The 22,735-nt window shown below is 37.5% G+C and overlaps 1 protein-coding gene across 2 annotated transcripts in view; it reads right to left on the bottom strand.

The window, feature by feature from the left end:
- The window catches only part of LOC122790119 (rho GTPase-activating protein 20-like), an 872,483-nt gene that overhangs the window by 41,723 nt on the left and 808,025 nt on the right, over nt 1-22,735 (bottom strand). For both annotated transcript variants that reach the window (XM_044057693.1, XM_044057694.1), the window contains exons 13-14: nt 21,424-21,613; nt 14,746-14,863 (exon numbers count right to left, since the gene is read on the bottom strand). In XM_044057693.1, coding sequence (XP_043913628.1) covers nt 14,746-14,863; nt 21,424-21,613 — 308 coding nt within the window. The remainder of the gene's footprint in view (nt 1-14,745; nt 14,864-21,423; nt 21,614-22,735) is intronic.

Below are 22,735 nucleotides of genomic sequence, written 5' to 3'. Positions count from 1 at the left end.
TGGTATGTGACATTAATAGACCCTGCTGGAGGGAGAGATTTGTCTCTGAGGTTATCACACCTTTGGAACAGACTCCCACTTCATGTCAAACAGAGCACCTCATTGGCCCTCTTCAAATGCAATCTGGATGATTGGATGGGTAACCGTAAATTCACCCAGGGAGTTCCATTTGTATCCCTCTTGGACACGGGCATTAGGTGCTGATTGTGGAAATAAGGGTAGAACTTGGGTAGGCTTGTAAAGGTCCTATGACCATTAGCCTAGTAACTTCCTATGATCCTATGAAATAAAATAAAAATCTGTCTGTCTACCTAAATACAAACGTATACACACACACATGTATAGGTGCACTGATAATGATTAAAAACACCCACAAACTGGAATTTACAAAGTCATCACCAAAAAATCAACTTTGCAAATGCTGATACACTACTACTCGTATGCTAGTAGATAATCTAGGTGCATGCAAAAACCTATAAAACCAAAAATAGTTTAAAATAATGTTTTTGCAAAGGAGCAGGTGTCCCTGCACCCTCTGTGTCAGGGGGTATGCAGCTTACACCCCCTGCTAATTATATATACTAAGTCTGTGATTCCTCAATCTCGAAGAATAATTCCCTACCCCAAAAATTGTATGATCTCATGTACCTGTTTATCATCTGTGTAGGTGATCACATTTTTTTGGCTAAACAGATGTCGATCAAAGATGGTGTCAAGCAAATTCAATCCACCCATATATATCTTGGCAACAAAAATGGAAAAAAGTTGTACAGAAACAACTGCTCTCGATATTGCAAATGAGTTATTGCTACTTATGTAAGATCCATGCCAAAGATCACTTTGCATTCTTATTAAAAATGAGAAAACAGGATTCAAGGTGGAATTGTTTGTTTAAACCTTGGTTTATTATGTTATAACAAAAGATGAGCTCTCTCATCCTTGTCAGAGCTTCATCTGTTCAGTCGTTCCTGTTAAACTAGATTTTTTTCCATTTTTGTTGCTTAGTTCTTCCTTAAAGAAAGTGTGTGCTACCCTTAAGGCTGGAAAACCACCACTTATAAGCAAAATCACCCAAAGTCAACTGAAACAAATATTGACCGCGTTGGTGCATGCAATTTTTTAATTTTTAAAAACAAAATAAGACATTATTTTTTGCAGGGGGCTGTTTCACCATCCCCTGCTTAATTGTATGTACTAACTCTGAGACTGCAGAAGCATCAGGTAAGGGCAAATTTCCCAGTGCTGGATTTGTGTTCTCTTGCACACTTGTTGATCAGCTGCCTTGGCAACCATATGCAAATGACTAACCAGCTTTCAACCTATACTCATTTGAGTGGGTGAAAAAAAAAATATGACTTAATTATATGTTGAATTCAAAACTTGCCAACCTTTGCCTGTTAACTGCTATATAATCGCTAGTTCTTGTTCTTTCGACTTTTCCCTGTTAGGGGTCACCACAGCGGAACTCCGGTCCGCTAATGATTGGCAGTAGATTTTTACGGTGCAGAAGATGCCAGCCCAGTGCCCATTCACACGTCTTTTGAATGCCAGTCGACCGCGGGGAGGGCATGCAGACTCCACACAGAAGGCGCTCCAGCTGAGAATTGAACGGGAGAACCTCTTGATGTGAGGTGACAATGCTACACTGCACCACCGCACCTACCTTCCTTTATCGCTTACAGATCTGATGTTGAAAAAAACAATTCTTTTCATGCCTTAAATGAGCCTTAACAGCTTTCACTGCAGAATTATTGAATGTTTGGAACCTAAAAGCGAGCCTTCTCACTTCACTAAATTTAATACGTATTATAGATGATAAACTTCTGTTTATTCTGTTAATCAGTTACAATTATATACATTGAGCATATCTATGTGAAAACAGCCATGTATAGATATTATTTCTGTCCTATAAAAGAAGATGCTAAGTCATCCCACTTTGTTTACATTTCTTGACAAAATTCACAGTGGATTGAAGAATATTTGAAATGTTGCTCACAAATGTCTTCCATTTTGTTTATTCATTCACCCACCAACAATTTAGAGTATAGTAAATAATCTGTTTACATTAATCCTAATAAAACTAGCTTCATGGGGTATCCTAATCACAAATGTGAATTCTGCACAAGAGTAAAGCCACTTCTCACAATGTTTTCTGGAAGTGTAACTACACAAAATTCTTATGGGTGATCTTTCTTAATTCTCTATGTAGATAAGAGTATTGAAAGTAGATTATAAATATCCTAGCTTCATTTAAACATACCCCATTCATAAAACATTTCCTTACTGAGAAGTACTGATGATTTGTGACTGGTCCAGTGCTGGGCCCTGCAACAACAAATGGACTAGGATTAGACTAAGATAAAAGACAGGCAGTAAGGATGCACATATTAGGTATGAAATAAAGTTTGGTTCTTAAGGGATTCTGTTAAGAGATGCAACTCATTTTAAGTGTGAAGATCTTGAAAGATCAGTTATGGAGCTCATTACAGGATGGCTCTGTAAACAGACAAATTTGTTTGTGCTAGAAGGGTGCTCATCCATTAAACTACTGTATTCAACTGTGCAATGCAATACCAAAGTGTGTGCCCTAGAAGTAATGAAATATAAATTATGATTTCTTAAGAATAGTAATTGGCTTCATATTACATAGTTCCTTGAGAGATGCATGCCGTCAACTCACAGTATTTCATATACCTTGACTTTTTGGAGTTCCTTTAGCAGCTACTTGTCTCTTAATGGACGTAAGTACCCAGTCCAGAGTATTTCTGATGTTAGGTTTAGGTAATTTATTTCTTCCCTTCTCAATTAATAGTGAGACAACTCTTTTGCATTGTGGGAATCTGCACATTGCTCCTCCTTAATATTAGCTCACACTCACTTATACAGGCATGTGGCATGCAAAACCCACATCAGATGGGGGCCTGTATGCTCCATTGAACATGTCTTACCATCCTCTTGTCTAATAATAATAGATCTGTGTAATGGCCATCTCTTCTTAAAATTTGCAGTCCATTCTGTGCTTATCTGTTAAGTAGCCAGGTCTTTTTCTTTATCTAGGTCATTTGAACCCAGGTGTTGTTTGGCAAGATGGTACAAAGCAGGCCTATACAAAAATATCAAAAGCTACAAATCTTGTATGTATTTAGCGCCATCTTTTGTCTGCTTAGCAGTTTAGTTGATCTTGCTTTAACTAGTATCCAAACATATCAGATGAGCATTACATCAAGTTGTCCTAGTAAATATGGCTATATATATTCAAGCAAACCAATATATGCAATCCATTAGTGGATAATATATTAGGCAACTTGGACCCATGTTGCTATTACCACTGAAAATGCACGAGTCAAATTAATAAAATAACAGACAAAGTAAGGAATTTTTGTAACTTCTAAGACTAGTAACTTCAGAGATGTGATAATTGTTTGGATAACTGGAGTGGAAACTTCGGTCTACAGGAAAAAAATATACATTTGTTATCCTGGCTCAGTCAATATTACTGCACAACTAATGTACTGAATAAGAAATGTTTTAATTATAACAATGTAGTTCTCTAATAAACATGGCAGAGTTATTCTGATTGACTTTTATACACAGCTTGTTCGTGTAAAAGCTTGTTAGTGTAAAAGCATTTCATACAGACCTATCATCTGTCCTATAATGATAGCATTCCTTAGTAATGAATCTTTGTGCAATGTTTTTGTGCTGGAGCATAGAGGGATGGCTTAAATTGCAAAAACAAAGATACCAAGGAAATATGTATTTTTTATAAAGCAATAATGGATTTAAAACTATTTTGAATTGGAGATTCAGTCCCGCATTGATGAGCTGTATTTGTAAATTTGCACTCACTATGCACTGATGATAAATTAGAGTAAAAATGTGATACGCAGTAGTAATGCAACTGGAAAAAATGGATGCAGGATCTGTTGAAATAATTTTGCCAAGGCACTGTTTTTATAAAAGAATATAGCACCATAGGGAAAAACAGGAAATAACATTTGATATAGTGTTTAAACCCCTTGCTGCAACGTTTGTAAGAGGTTTGGTTTCCCATTCTCACTGCTAAACAATATTAATGAATACATTGACTGCCAAGGTAAGTACAGTGCAGAAAAAGAAACAGATGGTGAGCGATTTACTATCAAAATGTCTAGGTGACCTTTACTGTGTGAAAGTTGAATATAGAGGAGCAGAGAGGCAAAACTGCGAACACAATTCCTATCGACTTGGAAACATTGATACGTAGCTTGTGTTCGCAGTTTTGAGCAATGGTGTTTTGAAGTGAATCACACTACAGTGGGGATCGGGAAAATTACCCTTTTCCTCACTATAGTGCGATCTTGGAGTTAGAATATATAAGTAGCAGGGGATTCAAGGGGGCTTACCCCCCTGCAAAACAATAGGAAATTCTCTGCATCATAGTGTGTTTTTTTTCTGGATGGTGAGCGGTTGAATGGTGATTCTTTCCTTCAAAAGAATCGACATTCTGAGCAATTGTTCCGCGTTAGGATGTGCATAGTCCGAGGTAAATCACTCTTTGATAGTGCACCTACTAAAGCACCCATCACAGTAGTTCAGTATTCAAAGACCTTGGCTTCAAGGACCCATGCCATATCAATAGCAGCCCAGCAAACAGAAAGCTGCAAACCTTACATGCAAAAAGAAAAAAAATAAACAAAGTCAGTTTAATAACTGGTTCCAAAGGCTGTATAGAAAGTAGAAAATTTATCAGAAATGAAGATTTTGTAGGCATGTTAGTGTGTATCAGAGATATTCTTTGTTAGATACATTAGTTATCTTGAAAATTAAATAATTAACACATTTATGTTCTGTATGTGTTATATTGCACGGTCACCCCCCAGTGCAAATCAATGCAGTATATTCTAAGACATTCATAGACATTTTACTTATTTACTTTTTTAAAACACCTTTAGTAAATTATTACTTAAGACATAGGCAAACATCCATTAACAGAAAATAAAATAAAACATTTTTCCATTTAAATACATTATATATTGCATATATTTTCTTTGCTACCATTATCAGTCCAACATTACAAAATATTTACTATATTCCTGCTTTCCAGTAAACCTCACTCCTCCTGAATAATATTATGCATGTATTGTTCCCACAGTTTCCATTTACTTGTATATAATTTGCTCCTCACCTTTTCTAAAGATGCCTCTTCCAGCTCTTCTATCTCTTTTATAATATTAAATACCTGAAATACAGTTGGTATAGAAATTAATTTCCATTTTCTAATATTTACATTTCTGGCAGCCGGCAGAATTAAACTTAATAAGGCCTTACTTTGTCTAGATAGTTAAGATCCTGTATCCCAGCTCAAAAAAAATAATTTCCCTACTTAAAGCCATTTGGTCACCCAAGAGTATTCTGCAGGGAATTTTTAAAATCTACCAATTCGTTACACTCCCAAAACATATGTTCCCAGTTAACTTTTTCTTCTCTGTCGCACCTACTACATTTTCTACCTAAGTGAAGAAAAATTCTTTGAAGTCTGCTTGGAGTATAAAATACCTCTGAAAACACTCCCAAGCAAAGATCCTAAACCTTCTTGACTTGATTGTATTCTTGGGAGCCATACATATGTCTTCCCATTGTTTTCTTGAAAATTGCTTTTCCAGTTTTGCTTCCCAGTCTTTTCTAACTTCCTCTGATTCTTATAATCATCATGCAATATTTTATATACCCTACTAATTATTCCTTTTTTAATATCTGTTTCTGTTCTGGATTCAACAGAAGACTCTACCAAAGCAGATCTTTCACTTAAAATTGCCTTATCCGTGTGTCTTTGCCTGTACACTGAGATCAAGCCCTGGAAAGGAAGGTGGTCTCTAGATTGCAATCCAAATATCTTCTTGGTCTCATCCCACTCTACTACTTCTCCTGCTTTAGTTATTTGCTTCTCATATCTTGGTTCCTTTGCCAGGTTTCACCAGTACGTACCAAACCCTCTTGCCTTTTTTCTGTACCCCTACTTGCAGTCATCCCTATTGGGAAAATCTCCTTTCTTGTATTGGCTTAGTTCTTAGAATACTTTCTGCTACTTTATGAATACAATATTTAGTATGGATTTTCCTATTCTCCTTAAGAATTTGCATCCAAAATCCCACTCTCCATCTATTCCTTGAACTTTCTCCTTGCTTCATCATTATCCTGTTCTACTTTAATTATAACCTTCTGCTTTGTGTTATGTATGTGAGCCTTAACTGTGTAGTTCTAAAATATCGCTTCAGATCAGCTAAACCTAAAACACTTTGTTCTATTAGGAGGATCAACTTATCCCACTTAACTCTTCCCCTCCTTCCCTCCCAGATAAGTTCTTTCAGTTCTTTATTAATTATTGTCCACAACTTCTCTTTGTGCTGATAAAAGTATGCATAACCCGTATACAAAGCTATCTGGGACTGAAGGGTCTTTCCCATCTTTAGGTAACACAGCCACCACAGATTTTTTTCCAGGATGCTGGTGCCTCCCCTCCTTTTAAAATACTGTTAAATAAAATCTTCTAGATCTGTATCAGTTTCTCCCCCAGTTTCCAAACAGCACTTCCATCTGTTCCTGGAGGCTTTCCTGAAGATTGATTATACATAACTGTTATCGTATCCTCTCCTGTCTTGAGTCTTAATTATTGAGCCTTGTCTACCTCTAATCTTTTCATAATTAAGTCTTCCATTAATATTTCCATTTGTACTCTTTCTTGATTTCCACATTTCTCTGCTTTATACAAGTTTTCATAAAATGTCCAATTCTCTAAAACCTCTATAGGATCTCTGGTTATATTTCTTGTTATAGGTTCCCTAAGTCTGGTGACAACCCTTTCAACATTTTGTTGCCCAAGTCATTGTGCTAAATGTTTTTGCACTCTGGGGTTGTCAAAAATAGTCACTTAACTGCACTCTTTCTAAACTCAGGCATATTATCCAGATACTCCCTTATTTTCTCTTTGACACTTTGCATTAGCTCCTCTTCTTGCTCTGTGAGATTCCCCTTATTCTGCAATACTTTAAACTTTGTCAGCCCCTATAAGTAATTTCTGTTACTTCTTAACCACATCTTTCTATTTAATTTCAACCCTAAACTTAAACTTCATTTGCATTTATCCCAATCACTAGCTATAAAGTATGAATGCATTTTTTATCTTTCCTAATAACTCTCAAATAATTTCACTATCCATTCCTTAACTTCATCTCTTAACAGGTAGGTGGGAAAGTGCCAGTGTCTTATTTTTACTTCATTACCCTGCATTTTTATCTTAGTTTTTTTATTAGTGCATAATCAGAAATAGTTATTAGATATGTGTCGAAGTTTTCAATTAAATGGACATATTCCTGTGAAATATAATTTGTCTAGTCTAGCTCAGTTATTGTACCTTGGGGAATAATATGTAGATTCTGACCGAGTTCCTACTACTGAATTCACATCTTGCATATCAAATATTTTCATAAATTTCTTCAGAAATCTGCCCTCTTTCATTATATTGTCCCTTCTAGGTCCTTCTGAAACGTCCTCACTATTACAAATCAAATTTCAGTCCTCATCTGTAAGTAGTATTCCCTGCTAAAGGCTAATTATTTCTCCCAAAATTTTCTTAAGCTCCATTATAGCCATTTTCCATGGAATATAAATACATTCATCCATCCACAACCCTTTTTTTCTAATTTTTGCATGTGAGGTAAGGGTGTTACTTTAACAGTGGCAATCATATAGAACCAAGGTTTACACTGGCGGGTGCATAGCCATACCATCGTAATCCTCATCCCTCTCCAGTAGCCCCTTACTACCACAAATCCACCATTTTTTGCCTTTTTTTCCCTCCTCTATCATTAAACACTTTGAAGACAGCTGGATACAGCAGCTTGAATTTCACACCTGCCTCTCAACATTCCCTGATTGCTGGGATAAATTTGATTCTGTTCTGCCTGGTCTACACTGAATAATAATTTTTTACAAACACACTGCTGTCTCCAATTTTTGCCACTTTGCCTTTTTGTTACAAGTTTGTCAGGATCAACTCTAAGCTGATATGATTGTGTCTTTTCTAATATAGGTCTTGATTGCTTCCTCATGGCTAGGTGTGGAGCATGGTCTTGATTTGCCCTTTCAATTAAAAAAATTCTGCTGCGGAACACCAGTCTAGTTTGCTTGTTTGTGTTTTCATAAAATTAATACAGTCTGTTCTTTCCAGTTTTTCTTCTAACTCTGCTACTTTTAAACAGTTCTTAAGAAACCTCATATTCAGTAAGCTTTTTCTTCATGTCAGCCTCTGATTTCTGCAGTTTTATAAGTTCATCTGAATGGCTATTAAAAGCTTCTTCTATTCGCCAGCCTTTTCTTGTTTGAATTGATATATTCCTTCAATGTTTCATTTATTTTAATCGCCACTGAGTAAATTTGATTTATTTTTTCTTCTAAATTACTGGAAGCTATGTCTTGAACCAAAGCTGAACTGCTTTTTTTCTGAACAGCTGCAGAATTCTTCCCAGACAATATTTTCTGTTCACCTTTTCTGGTTAATTCTCTTCCAAATTGTTCACATTTATTCTTTGCTGGCATCTAGGTAGTGTATTTACTAGCTAGTAATTGAATTTTACCAACAAAAAAAAAATCAGTGGCACTCGTTTTCCAGTTTTTGTTTTCACACTGGGAGAGCTGTAGTTATGTTGATCAGTGTGCAGCCATCTTCATAGATAACTTTTTATTATAACAAGTTAAGTACCCTTGATGTTGAAACAGCTATCTCTGCTATTTTTGGAATACATTATACATAGCGATAACAGTGTATTCATTGATATAGAGGAAAAAAGAACAATATGAGCTGCATTATAACATATGATAAAATGCCCTACTGTTTGTTAATGTATAGGCATGGTAGGAAATGAATGCAAATGGTTACAACAGAAGTGCTGGACAGGATACTGATAGCTAACTTGGTGATAAAGGTTTTCATTTATAAATCAGTTTTTCCCCATAACGTATGCATGAATATGATGTGGCGAAAATCGCAGGATAAAGGACAGTTCAGCTAAGGTTTTATTTTCAGAAAAATCAAATACTTTTTCAAATGAAGGAATTTATTCAGGTTCTACTGGACCTAATCTCATATTCTAATATACTTAAATCAAACAGGTTTGTTAGGTCTGGTATCACATTGCCAGCAAACTATCATACAATAGTAATGAATGTCTTTGGGTAAGTACATTTGTTGATTCAGTTAATGTTATTACTTAGTGCCATAGCAATTAATTTACCTACAACCACAGTCTGGTAGGTACATTAATTAGTTTTAAGAATTTAATTAGCTTCAGAAATGTTTGTTTTAGTTTTATTCATTATTGCAGTAAAATAAATACTTTTTGATACCGGTGCTCTTTTTGTTGGTCTCCTCAGGAATTTGATTATTTTTATTTATTTATTTTTTTTATTTTACATTTGTTGACCGGGCTAGTCTAACTGGATATATGTCCATTTTCAGTAGAGGCCCGGGGAGATAAGCTCCGAGACATAAACAAAGGCATGCAACTGCAATAACAATAACAAATAGGAAAAAAATATTTATACAACAATAACATATGTAGTACAGCATACAGGTTAGCATAGGATATTCAATGAGGGCGAGAATCATATTAATGTATTTCACAGGTACAATGCATTATACAGGTAAAGTCAATAGTAAAAAAGAAGTTAATTTTGTAGTGATATTGATAAAGTATTTACTTAAAAAACAGTATCCACAGGGCATAGAAGTAATGTAATATAGAGAGTGATTATAAAAATTAGTAATAGGAAGGTGTAACAGTAGGTGAGAAGTAATGGATAGGGAAAGCCCAGTTTGAAAAGATAGATGACTAGTCAGGTTTGGTACAAGGGCATAGCCAGTGTGTTTTAAGGTAAAGTTTGTCTATTTTTGAAGAGTGGTAAAGAGGTGAGTGAGGAGAGGTCACTGGGAAGAAGATTTCAGGATTTTCCAACAGCATTAGAGAAGAGAGAATCCCCAGCTCTGTTGTTAGGTTTGGAGGTATGTGCAAGCAGTTTGTCTGCTGATCTTAAGGACCTCAGATTTTTCATAGGGGGTGATGAGGGTAGATAACATTGGAGTATTGGAAGGGTTATAAAGAATGTTATAGGTAATGGTTAGTTGGTGGAATTTAATCAGGTTTTATAGTTCCAGCCATCCTAGATGCTTTAAGTTTATGCAATGGTGGGGTCTATATGGGTTACCTGTGACAAATCTGGCAATGTTATTGTATGACCCTTCCAGTTTACTGACGTTATTCTTGGATAGATTGGTGAAAATGGGTGAGGCATAGAGAAGTATAGAGATTAGATGAGTGTGAGCTATTGTAATTTTAGCATTAGGGGAAAGGAAGGGTTTAATCCTATATAGAGTGCCAAGTTTTTTGTTGGCAGCCTTTATAGCATTGTTGATATGGATGTTAAAGTTCAGATTATTGTCGATGGTGATACCAAGTAATTTGGTGGTAGGATCAGGGGGGATATTATATTACCATTGGTGGATGTCACAGAGAAATTAAGAGGAGATGATTTTTGAGTAGGATTGAAGAGGAGGAGTTTGTTTTTTTGGGGGGTTCAAAAGAAGACAGCACTGTGTGAACCATTGCTCAACTGTTAAATACCTTCTGAGTAAAAGAGTGAAGGTCTTGGATGGAAGTGGCTGAGCATATCAGTGTGGAGTCATCGGCATACTGTATGCATGTGGCTTGGGGGATGGCAAGATGAAGGTCGTTAATAAATATGGAGAAGAGGAGAGGTCCTAGTATTGACCCCTGAGGGACACCTAAGGTAACGGGTAGGTGGGTGAATAGAGTGTTATGCCATAATACTGCCTGCTGTCGTTTATCAAGGTAGGACTGGAACCATTTAATGGAAAGAGGGTCTAATGATAGAGATAGTACGTTTATGAGAATCTGGTGATTTACCATGTCAAAAGCTTTAAACAGGTCAATAAATAGAGCAGAAGAAAGATAATTATGGTTGCGGTTACTGTTGATGCAATCATTAAAGGAAAAGAGAGCAGTGGTAGTGCTGTGTGATGGTCTGAAGCCATGTTGACAGTTGGAAAGTAAGTTATTATCAATTAAGTGGTTGAGTAATTGCCTGTGGATACATTTCTCCATGATCTTAGCTATAGGAGAAAGTAGGGCAATGGTGTGGTAGTTTGAGAGCTCAGTGGAGTGTCCACCTTTATGGAGGGGGATAATGTGGGAGACTTTCCATAAGGTAGGGATGTGACCTTCAGTGATGGTTCTATTGATCAGTATGGAAATTGGGTAGGCAATAGCTTTGGCTGATAACTGTAGGTATTCAGAAGGCAGTTGGTCTGCTGAGGAAGAGCATGGTTTCAGTTTATTTAAAAGGTTTAGAATAAATGTGGTTGGGACGGGTTTGAATTGAAAGGGAGGGGTGGGGTTGAAGTAAAGGAAAGTAGAGTGAAGATATTAGGTGATAGTTGACTAGCTTAGTGTCTGGATAGCATCTATAAAGAAGGTATTGAAGGTATTAGCTGTTTGGATGGGAATTTCCTGGTTTGTATTCTGAGGGTTGGGAGTAGTAGATTTTCCTGGGTGGAGTAGCTGGTTAATGCTTGCCCATAATGTTTGTGGCTTGTTATGATAAGGTTGTTGGAATTGTAGGTGGTAGTACTGTTTATCAGAAAGTATAGCTTTATTAGTGTCATTTCTTAGCATTCTAAAGATTTGTTGGTCTACAGGGTTTTTAGTCATTCTCCATTTGTTCCAGTATTTATTTCTGAGATGAATTATTTGCTTGGTTTCATTAGAAAGCCATGGGACAGAATTGGTTTAAATTCTAATGGATCTGGTTGGAGCATGGTGGTTAAAAATGGTGAGGAAGGTAGAATTGAAGTAATTAACAGCTTCATCTAAAGGGAGGTGTCTTAAGGGAACCCAGTTGCATGCTCTTAGTTCCATTTGGAATAGATCAGGGTTAAATGTTTTTTTGGATCTGATATTTCTAATAGAGGGTGGGATGTGAGTATTGGTTTTATGTCTGATGTAGGTAAGTGAGTGGTCACTTATATCATCAGGGAGGGTTCCAGAATTATAGATGTGAGCATGATTGTTTGTAAGAATCCAGTCTAATATGTTTTCTTTCTTGTTAGTGTTATTTATTCTGGTAGGGGAGGTAATAGTTTGAGAAAAGCCATATAGGTTAATGCGAGTGGTAGGGAAGCTGCTACAATAGGAGTTCCAATCTATGTTTACATCGCCTAGGATTATGGTTTCTTGGGCTAGGTGTTGGGCTAGCCAGCAAAGGATCATTTCTAAGGTGTCTTTGTTGTTTCCAGGAGGTAGGTACATACAGATAATATAGATCGATTTGGCATTGTTAGGTTCAAGTTTTGACATGAGAATTTCAGCATTGGAAGCTAGAGGTAGATTACAGTTATATGTGGTTAGCTTTAAGCCAGACTTAAATAGAATAGCAACCCCACCGCCCTTCTTGGCTACTCTATCAATTCTTAGGATATTATATCCAGGTGGGATAATTTCATTGTCTTTGATAACAGGTTTTAGCCATGTTTCTGTTAGATAATGTCGAAGGAGTAGACTTCCAATAGAGCTTGGAGTTGGGTTACTTTGTTGTTAATGGTACGTATATTAAGATGAGCTATTAGGAAAGAGTTTGATGGTTTAGTAGGGGAATAATTAGTAGACTGATTGTGGTTATGTACAGTGATAGTTGTTGTTGGGTCAGGATTAGTGTGAATATCACCATCCTTTAATGAAAGAAGTAGTCCTAGATAGTTTGGGTTAGGGAAGCTGCTGTATAAAACTAGCAGTCTTCTGAGATGTGTGTTATATTTAAAGTGTAGTATTCTATGATATTTGGCAAGTAGATAGCTGGGTGAACATGTTATGTTTGCATGGTTAAGCAGGACTGGTACAGCTGGAGAGCTGGTTTGTTGATTGGGGTAATGAATGTGAGGATGGAGTGGGTGGTCATAGGAGGAGAGTAAATAGACAAAGGTAAAAAGTGGAAGTGGTAAAAGAATGAAATAGGGTAAGACATGAAATGATGTGGGTGGCTTAGACATTGGGAAGGATTGGTTATTGGATGTATGTATGTGGATATGGAGTAAATAGTGTGTGTGTGTGTGTGAAGGTAGGAGGGTGTGGTGAGATTGGAGGGGAGTGGTAAGAGATGAGAGATAATTGAGAAGAAGTCCAATGGGAATTGTGTAGAGAGTTATGGGAAAAGGAGGAGGTGTGGCTAGTAAGTATAAGAGTAGGACCCCTGGAGGTGGGTGAGAATTGGGGGTAGGGAGGGGAGTGGAGTGAGCCCATAGGGCTAATGGAGCGGGTAGAAACAGAGACTGGATAATTAGAAGACAATCAGCAGGACTGATCTGTTAAGGTAAGTTGGAAAAGTCAGATGTGGTAAAGGCTAGTGAGAAGTGAGCCTAGAAAAGGTAGAAGTATTAGACAGAAGTAGTAAAGGGGTAAGGTGGGGGAAATGCATGGCAATGCAGGTACAACAGGGGAAATAAGGTAAGTAGCTATGTATCAGAGGATAAGAAGATGTGGCTGGGTAAAGGGTGCCACCTAGTGGATAGGTCTAATATAGCAGGCTGATTTAGAGAGGGAGTCCGTTGGAGTACAACAAGGAAAAGGTGGGTGCTAGTCAAAAGGAGGTATCTATAGAGGATGGGGGGGAGAGAGAGAGAGATTAATGTATAGAAGAGAGTGGGTGGAGGCTGCTGGCTGTCCTAGCTCAAGACTTATTGTACACCTGTAGCAGTGGTACACTAGTAGAAAGACAATCAGGCAGAAATTATTCAATAGACATACTTTTAGTATCCGTGATAGAGGGATTGTAGGACAAATAGGCTGTGAGGTGTATCGCTGATAAATGGTGGGGGTCCTTTAGCATCTTACAGATTAGTGCTGGAAGCACAAGTAGAGCAGGGTAACTTAAGGAGGCAAGAGAAACGAGATAGTTATGAGAAACAGGAGTTGGCACAAAGTACATTAAGATTAGACATGTTATACTAAGCATTCACAGAGACATATGTAGATATAAAAAATAAACAATATAATACTACTTGTATTTTAAATAATAGTCTTTCACAGCATCAGAGTAGTAAAAAATAGCAGTTGCACAATTCTTAACTCTTGATAGTAGCAAATGTAAAATCACAACTAAGCAACATTTAAATGCCCCTTTATAGTAAAACACATTTCAGCAATAGCTATATGCTCCTAGGCAGTAGCAGAAATGAAAGGATTGTGGTATATGTTATCCTTACATTTTAAATGCTGCATTAGATTAAACTATCATAAAACAAACACTAAAAAGGACTGTGCTGAGACAGGACAGTGTGCGAGGGCCAGTAGGACTACCCTGTACAAGATGGGATACTTTGTAGTAGTGCAGCACACAGAGAAAGGATAAAACAGTTCCTAGCACAGCTAGTGCAATTAAATGACTGCTGCCCAAGGGAGCTTTTATAAGTATTTCCACATCTGTGCAGTATAACAGTTACCATTGCCCTTACACACTGCCTTATCAGTAAAATGAGCTACTAAAGGTTAATAACTAATTAGCCGCCTAAGAACACTACTATATGCACATGCTAATTTATGACTACACTGCGTCTTTACCTACTTCCATAGCTATACAGTTTCACTTACTCAGACTAGACCAGCATATGTAATTGATAAAGAACAGTGTAAAGGTTACCTAATAAAGCTTCCACATTCCTTTGCTGTTCTTCATTCAGTCTGCTAAATAGTGATGCTGTGTCTGCCCCAAAGATCTGTGGAGACTTTTCGATTAGGAACTGTACAAGCATGGCAACCTGCAGAAACAGAGTTTATAAATCATAATAGTCAAAAAGCATGCAGTGTTTCGCACATACAGGTAAAGGTATTGCTACATTTTTCTATGTATTTTCAATGCCTTTGCATATTTTTGGAATGCTATACTAGTATAAAGGAAAAAGCTCATTCTAGACAAGGCAGCCAGTTCCACTGGTGCAGAGGGATAAAGACCTCACAGTTGCCCAGGAAACCTGAGTTTGAACAGTGTCATGGGTGCCTGGAGAAGCTGGCAAACAGGAAGAGAAGAATGATGAGACTTTGCCTGCTGATCTCTCTTCTGGAGTAGGGGAAGGATGGTGTGCTTGAGTGTGCATGCATGCATGCGTGTGTGTGTGTTTAAGCACATGGCTGGTGATAGAATTCTTATTAGGGACATGGGATCACACTGAAGGTCATGGGGGCATTGGCTACAAAGCCTATGAGTGAGTAGCACAGACAGGTGTTGACATAATTTGCAAGGGCACATACTCTTCTCAGATATTAGAGGCATGGGGAAGACTGAGTTTAAGTAAAGTCCAATTCCCTCAGCATGAATGATGGCTCCATGGTCTGCTGGTCCCAACCCTCACCACCAGTGAGCTCTTGATCAGCTCAGGTAGCTGTGCTAGATATGCACCAAAAAATTCTAGACAAACCTAAATATCCAGCAGCCCACATGATGCAAGTCTCTGTAATAAATTAAAGCATCAGTTTGTCACAAATGTGTCTTAAAAATAAATAAATAAAAAATACTGTTGTAAAACCACCCATTTGAATTGTTCTAGGTTCTATATTTTTCAAGTTACAGATCAATTTCAAAGGGGTTCAGCTGCTTAGAAAATTTGCTTTTTTAGCAAATTGTGATGTAGAAAGCCCAGTCCATCAAATAGATTCAAATGTACAGTTCTAATTTACCCAGAGACTAATTGTTGTGGCCAATGGATCCAAAACCACCCTTTCCCATTTATATATATATATATATATATATATATATATATATATATATATATATATATATATATATATATATATAGAGAGAGAGAGAGAGAGACTCTTGGCATTTTTTTTTTTAATTTATTTTCCCAATGTGAATTTTCTAATGACATTTTCATCGCCTTGGGTATTAAGGATTTATTCACCTGTATTCCACACTCAATTGCAATGGTTTTATGAAACTATTTCCACTCATACTGCTTTCTCTCACAATGATATTGCACTACTTCTGAATTTATAGAAATAGTGTTTAATAATTTTGTGTTTTTAAAAGTTGAGTATTACTAACAATTAATAAGAATAACTATGGGGACATCTGTGGCCTCCCTGTTTGCAAATATTGTGCTTTGGTACTGGGAGAAAAAAAAATTTGTTTTCAGTTCTATTTTAAGTGCTACATGGGTTTTTAGACTTGTTTCCTGTATACTAGTTTTACGTTGTGGTTATTAGATTTAGACAAACTACAGAATTCTGTTACATATATTATGAATTTGAAAAATAAAGTTCATAAATGTTTTCACATATATATGAAACCAACTTTTAGTAATTCATATCTTCACTATAACAGTGCACATAACCATGTCATAAAAGAGAAGTCTGGCTAATTGGCGGATAAGGATTTCTAGGCTGACCTCAGATGAGCATGAATTTGTAAAGGAATTAATGTTCTTAACATGTTTATTAAAAGAAAATACACACACACACACATATATAAGCTTATAAGCCAGTGCAACTTCCATAAATGGGAAACTCTGACCATTATACCATCTTGCTATCACCAGCTTACAAACCTGCACAAATCAGAGTATGGCCCAATGGGGTTATGGAGGCCCCCCAAGAAGATTGCTTGGAGAGAACCAACTGGGATATGTTCAAGGAGGCAGCCACAGTGGATCAGCATCTGAACATTGATGAATACACTGAGGTAGTGATTGAATACATTTCAAACTGTGTTGATGGGGTAACAAATACCAAGAGTATCACCATTAGAGCCAACTAGAAGCCATGGCCCACCCCTAAGTTATATGAGCTTCTGAAGGAGAGAAACACAGCTTACAGGGCTAAGGATAAAGCAGCCCCAAGTGTAGCAAGAGGTAATCTGAAGAGGAGTATAAAGGAGTATGGCAGAAAGGTGCAGAGTCACTTTGAAGACATGAAGGAAGCAAGGAGACTATGTCGAGGCATACAGGGGATCAATGACCACAAAATCAGGTCAGCACAGTGTGAGTGCATCATCAAATTCCTAGACAGTTTGAACATCTTCTTCGGTAGATTTGAGGAAAGAAACAGGTTGGCACTAAAGCTACCCACTGATGAGAAGGCTACAGTACTCAACCTCAGCACAGCGGATGTAAGAAGAGAACTAAGGAGAGTGAACCCCAGGAAGGTTGCTGGCCCAGACAACATACTGCGCAAGGTGTTAAAAGGCTGCGCTGATCAACTATGTACAGTGCTCAAGGAAATATTTAACACTTCTCGTACCCTCATGCTGCAAGGAACCTAACATCATCCCACTACCTATGAAAACCACTCCTTCCAGCCCTAACGACTACAGACCAGTCACTCTGACATCCACCATTATGAAATGTTTTGAGCAGCGGATCAAAAAGCATCTTTCATCATGCCCCTCCTGATTTTGACCCTGTGCAGTTTGCGTACAGAGCTAACTGATCCATGGCTGATGCCATATCAATAGCACTACACATCTTCCTTGAGCATTTAGAGGGCAAAGACAACTTTGTGAGGATGCTGTTCATAGACTTCAAATCTGCATTTAATACAGTGGTACTAATGCACCTGATAGAAGAACTGGCACATTTAGGAATCCGTAAACATCTCTGTAAATGGGTCCTGGACTTCCTGACTGAGAGACCACAGAGGGTGTGTTCGGGTAAGAACACATCAGAGAGCATCATGATTAAGACTGGAGTTCAATGGGGATGTGTTCTCAGTCCACTGTTATTCACCATCCTGATCGACAACTGCTGTGCTAAGCACATGCCCAAACATATCATCAAGTTTGCTGATGACGCCACAGTTGTGGGGGCTCATCACAAAGGAAGATGAAAGGTCGTACAGAGAGGAGGTGGCATCTCTGATCAGCTGGTACTTCAGGAAAAGGAGAACAAATCTCCCAGCACTCGGGATCAATGGTGAAAGTGTGGAGAGTGTTAAGAGTACAAAATTCCTGGGTGTACACATATTGGAGGATCTCTCTTGGTCAGAAAACAGCCAACTGGTCAGGAAAGCACAACAATGCCTCTACTTTTTAAGAAGGCTGAAAAAAAGCTAAGCTTCCTCCTCATATTATCTCCACCTTCTAAAAAGGTGCAGTAGAGACCATCGTCACTTGCAACTTCACAGTGTGGTATGAAAACTTCACAGTGTGGTATGAAAGCTGCACAGTTACAGAAAGGAAGGCGCTACAGAGAGTGGTGAGGGTTGCAGAGAAGGTAACAGGTTCCAATGTTCCATCGGTACAACAGTTTTATTCTGCAAGAACCATCTAAAAGGCCACCAAAATAACACAGTACAACATGCATCCCAGCACATGGATTGTTTAAGCATCTGGCATCGGGCAGGAAATATCGCAGCATCTGCTGCAGGACTACAAGATTCAATAACAATTTCTACCTTTCAGTGATTAGATTTCTGAACGCGGGCACTAGTCCCAGGGGTCTGGACACAAGTCAGTTTTTATTTATTTGTGCAATATATACTTATAAGTGCAATATTTATTATTTCCATAGTCAGTATTATTTAACCCACTCAAGTGCACTATTAGACAAATAATTTAGGCATTTCAATCTGTAGTTTGTTTTGTATAACTTTAAGTAGGGTAGGTAATGTAACTCTGGGGAGGGTGTTCTTTTCGTAGATGAGTGTTGGTAAATGTCTCCACTCTTTTTTGCATCTATTGGGATTAGTATTGTATTTGTTAGTTGTTTATTCCTCTACTTGTATGTGTTTTCACCTTCCTTTGTAATCTCAAGAACTGACCTGATGCACAAAATTTCATTTAGGCTACACGTGTGCAATTCTAAATGACAAAGTTTACTTTGTCTTTGAATACCCTGATGAAATTTCAAATACATTAGATGAAGAAATGACTAAAGGGTGGGGGAAGGATAAGTTCCTGAAGATGAGTAATAATTTGGTGGTCAGGAAACAAAGTAATGGAGCAAATGTTGGTAATACTAGTTTCACAAGGGGAATAGTTTTTACTTATGGTCAACATTTAGTTCAAATCAAAGACAGAGCAGCAAAGCCGGAATATAACCTTTAATGAAGAATTAAGAAGCAAGTTAAGGACATTTGCATTTTCTTTTAGGAGAAATTGCAATTTTAAGCAGATGTTGGAAAGAGATCTGGGTAAATGGGCAGCACAATGGTGCAGCAGTTCACTTTGTCACCTCATAGCAAGGGGGTTCTCTAGTCCTATTCTCCGCTAGGGCGCACTCTGTGTGGAGTCTGCATGTCCTCCCTGCATTCACATGGGTTTCTTCCAGGTGATCCAGTTTCCTCCCACATTCCAAAGACATGCATCTGGAGCATTTCTCCCCGAGCCTCCGCAGAAAATGAGCTCTGTCCCAGTTGGACTTGCCCAGTAATCAAATGTTAAATAAATAAATTAATTAATAAAACGCAGCACTTTGACAGTAAAATGATTAAATCTGGGCACTATGAGCTGTGTAGATTTATTAATGACTTTATATTTTAGCATTAACGGTTATTCAATTCTTTTAAGTTGCTAGGGTAAATTCAGTTGTCAGACTTGATGGGAAATTTATATAGCAACTTGTTTATGATGCGCGAGTTTCTCTACTGGAAAGACCAAAAGAAGCTTGAAAAAGAGGATTCTTGAGCATGTGCATGACATTAAATATAATAATGTTACCAATGCTCTGGCCAAATGTGTTAGTCTGTAAAAATTGTAATAATCTTTTGTTTTTTATTCTTAAGAACGTTTTATTGTTGTTATTATTAATAATAATAATAATAATAATAACAAAAACAGAGGTTGTGACAGAGAAACTTATCTGGGCCAGAGAGAGTTATACTGGCAAGTCAAATTAGATGCCAGTTTCCTGGTCTAAATTATTTTATTTCTTTGTCAAGTGTGTGAAAAATGAGGAGTAGGTTGTTGCCCCTTTGTATTTATACAGGGCAGGGATTGTCATGTGTTGTGGTATGGTTTAAAGATGAGATGATGTAGAAACTGTGTGGGGGTTTGAGAGAATAAGAACATCACTAGCCAAGGGAAAAGCAAGATCATTCAGAGAACGTGTTTTGCAACAAACCTTTTTTTCCTGCACCCCTCCCAGATATAGGTTAGTACTGTTGGCCTTCCTTCATGACAGTTTGAGTACTTGGTTTATCAACATTTGGGTGTCTGGTCATTCATCACTTGTAGCCTCTAAAAGGTGCCATTAATCATCTTTCATTCCATCTCTAAGTACAGATGTAGAGTAGTGACCTACTAGTAAACCCCAAATGCTGTACAGTCATTTAAGACAGCAGCCATGGCATAAAGGCTGAGGACTAAATCTTGGAGGATGAATGTGAAGTGGTGCATCATGATCTGTCATATATGAATATCAGAATACTCTTTACTCACTCGCAGTCGTGAGTCATGCAGCAACATTTGTGGGATCATGGAAACAAGTGTATGTATTCTGATACACATGCCTCAGCCAGAACCTCAAAAACTGGACAATAGGCCGCTTGGCCTTTATTAAGGGAAGACTGGCTCATGAGTCCATATCTGCCAGTCAGGGAGATCAAGCCATTCTCTGCTTAGTTCACTGCACTCTGGCTAAATATGTGATGTCCCAGGATTGCATCTTTACCTGCCTATCATCAATAAGATAATATTAATCTGCAGCACAAACACAGTAAAACTCAGTTCAGTCAGAATAATGACAATGAATAATGAATATGTGTATGGAGCTGAGGCATTAATTGATTTCAAATTAAATCGCATATCACCTACTCAGAGGCGTCTCTGCCTAACATACAAAGCTATGCCAAACCCAGAGCTGTTGGACATGCTCCACTTTAAGAAATCCCAATCCCTCCGCTACACGCTCTAGGGACCTAAACCTTGTCACCACAATAAACAGAACATGCTGGAGGGATAGAATCCTGTCCCAGAGACTTCCCATACTCTGGAACAGACTACCTATCTTTGTCAAACAGAGCTCCTCATTAACACTATTCAAGAAAAATCTTGATGATTGGATGGGTAATACGAAATTCACCCCAGGGATCACTTCTGTGGTTCTGCTTGACAGGGGCACAGGAAAATAATTTCCTTGAGTGGCGAAAGCCAGGGTACCTTTTTGGCTAGGCTTGTATAGGCCCTAAGGCCAATAGCCTAGTACCTACCTATGAACCTATAAAAAAAAATCAACAGAAGATATTTCTACATGTTTGAATGTAATATTTTTCTTTTGTAGTCTTTTCTTGTGGGCAGCTACATTATTACAAATATTGACATACGTTATCTTCCGATAGCTGATCAGACTTGTGTTAGAGAAACAAGTGACTGAACTGCGTCACTTACTTTTCTTGTGGACTTGCTCTCTTGCTCAGGGCCTGTTGGAGATGGGAGCCACAGCATGTTGGGAGCAATGCAAAGTGCCAGGTTGGAAGCTGTCATTTGATTTTCTTCAGAATTCTTCTCAATGTGGTACAGAACTCCAAAAAGGTGACGAAGGAGAATAAAATTGGCATCTGGCAGTTGCTGCACAAGCCTGCAGTACAAAAAAAGAATAATTACATTTGATAAATCTTTTCAACAAATACCTGACAAATCCACATACTGCTGTTACATATTCTTGTTTATAGTGTCTCTGAGGTCTCTTGTAGGTGTCTGCATATGTGTGTTTGTATGCATGTTGACAATGTAATTATTTCATGTGTATGCATCTATCAAAGAATTCTTGGGTAGGGAAATATGCTCTTTTCCTGAGACTGTATGATCTTGGAGTAAGTATACATAATTACCAAGGGGGTATGGGAGGCACATTTTTGCATAAGCCAAGATTGTCGATCGGTACATATGTAATAGCATGTCAGTATTTGCAAAAAATGTTGCTGTCTCAATGTCGTCTTTGTTTTGATCTGAATTAGTACACCACTCTGTCTGTCTGTGTCTCTACCCATCTTTAATCAACAAAATTTGGTCAGTTAAGCAAATGGTCAACAGGTGTACAAAATCGCACAATTATCGGAGCTGGGAATTATGCCCCTTTCTCAGTGTTGTGTCGTCTTTGAGTTACCGTATAGTATTTGCAAGAGGTGCGGGAGTGTAGAAAAATATATTTTTTGTTTTTGCATGTGCCAGGGTTATTTTTCAGTGCATGCATTGTTGTGTGTTCATATTCACATTACTACCATTTATATTTAAGGTATTTTTAATAAACTTACTGATTGTGCCTGGGTTTCAGAAAGAGATTATAGGAGTTCCTTTTAACGTAAAAACCATGAGTTGAAATAAAAGGAATGTGTTTGTCATCTAAATAGTACAAATAGTAGATTAGAAAAATCAGCAGGTATGTTTAACCCTTGCAAACGTGGAGAAACTGGAAGAAGTAAACCTTGGTGTACATTCAAGTTGCACAACAGGAGACAATTCCAACAAAAATGGTGTATGTATGTATGGAGATTATATATATATATATATATATATATATATATATATATATATATATATATATATATATATATACTGATATCAAAGGAGATTTATGTTTATTGCTATTTTTTGCGCCTTTTTCATGATAAGTAATTATTATTCAGCATTCATCTATTCAGTAATTTGTATTAATTCTGCTTTGTCTAAAATACATAGCCCCGCATTTTTATTAAAAATG

The sequence above is a fragment of the Protopterus annectens genome, chromosome 15.part0, assembly GCF_019279795.1.
Source record: "Protopterus annectens isolate FY-2018-M chromosome 15.part0, PAN1.0, whole genome shotgun sequence".
Taxonomy (NCBI): domain Eukaryota; kingdom Metazoa; phylum Chordata; order Ceratodontiformes; family Protopteridae; genus Protopterus; species Protopterus annectens.
This window is presented reverse-complemented; position numbering and strand designations above follow the sequence as displayed.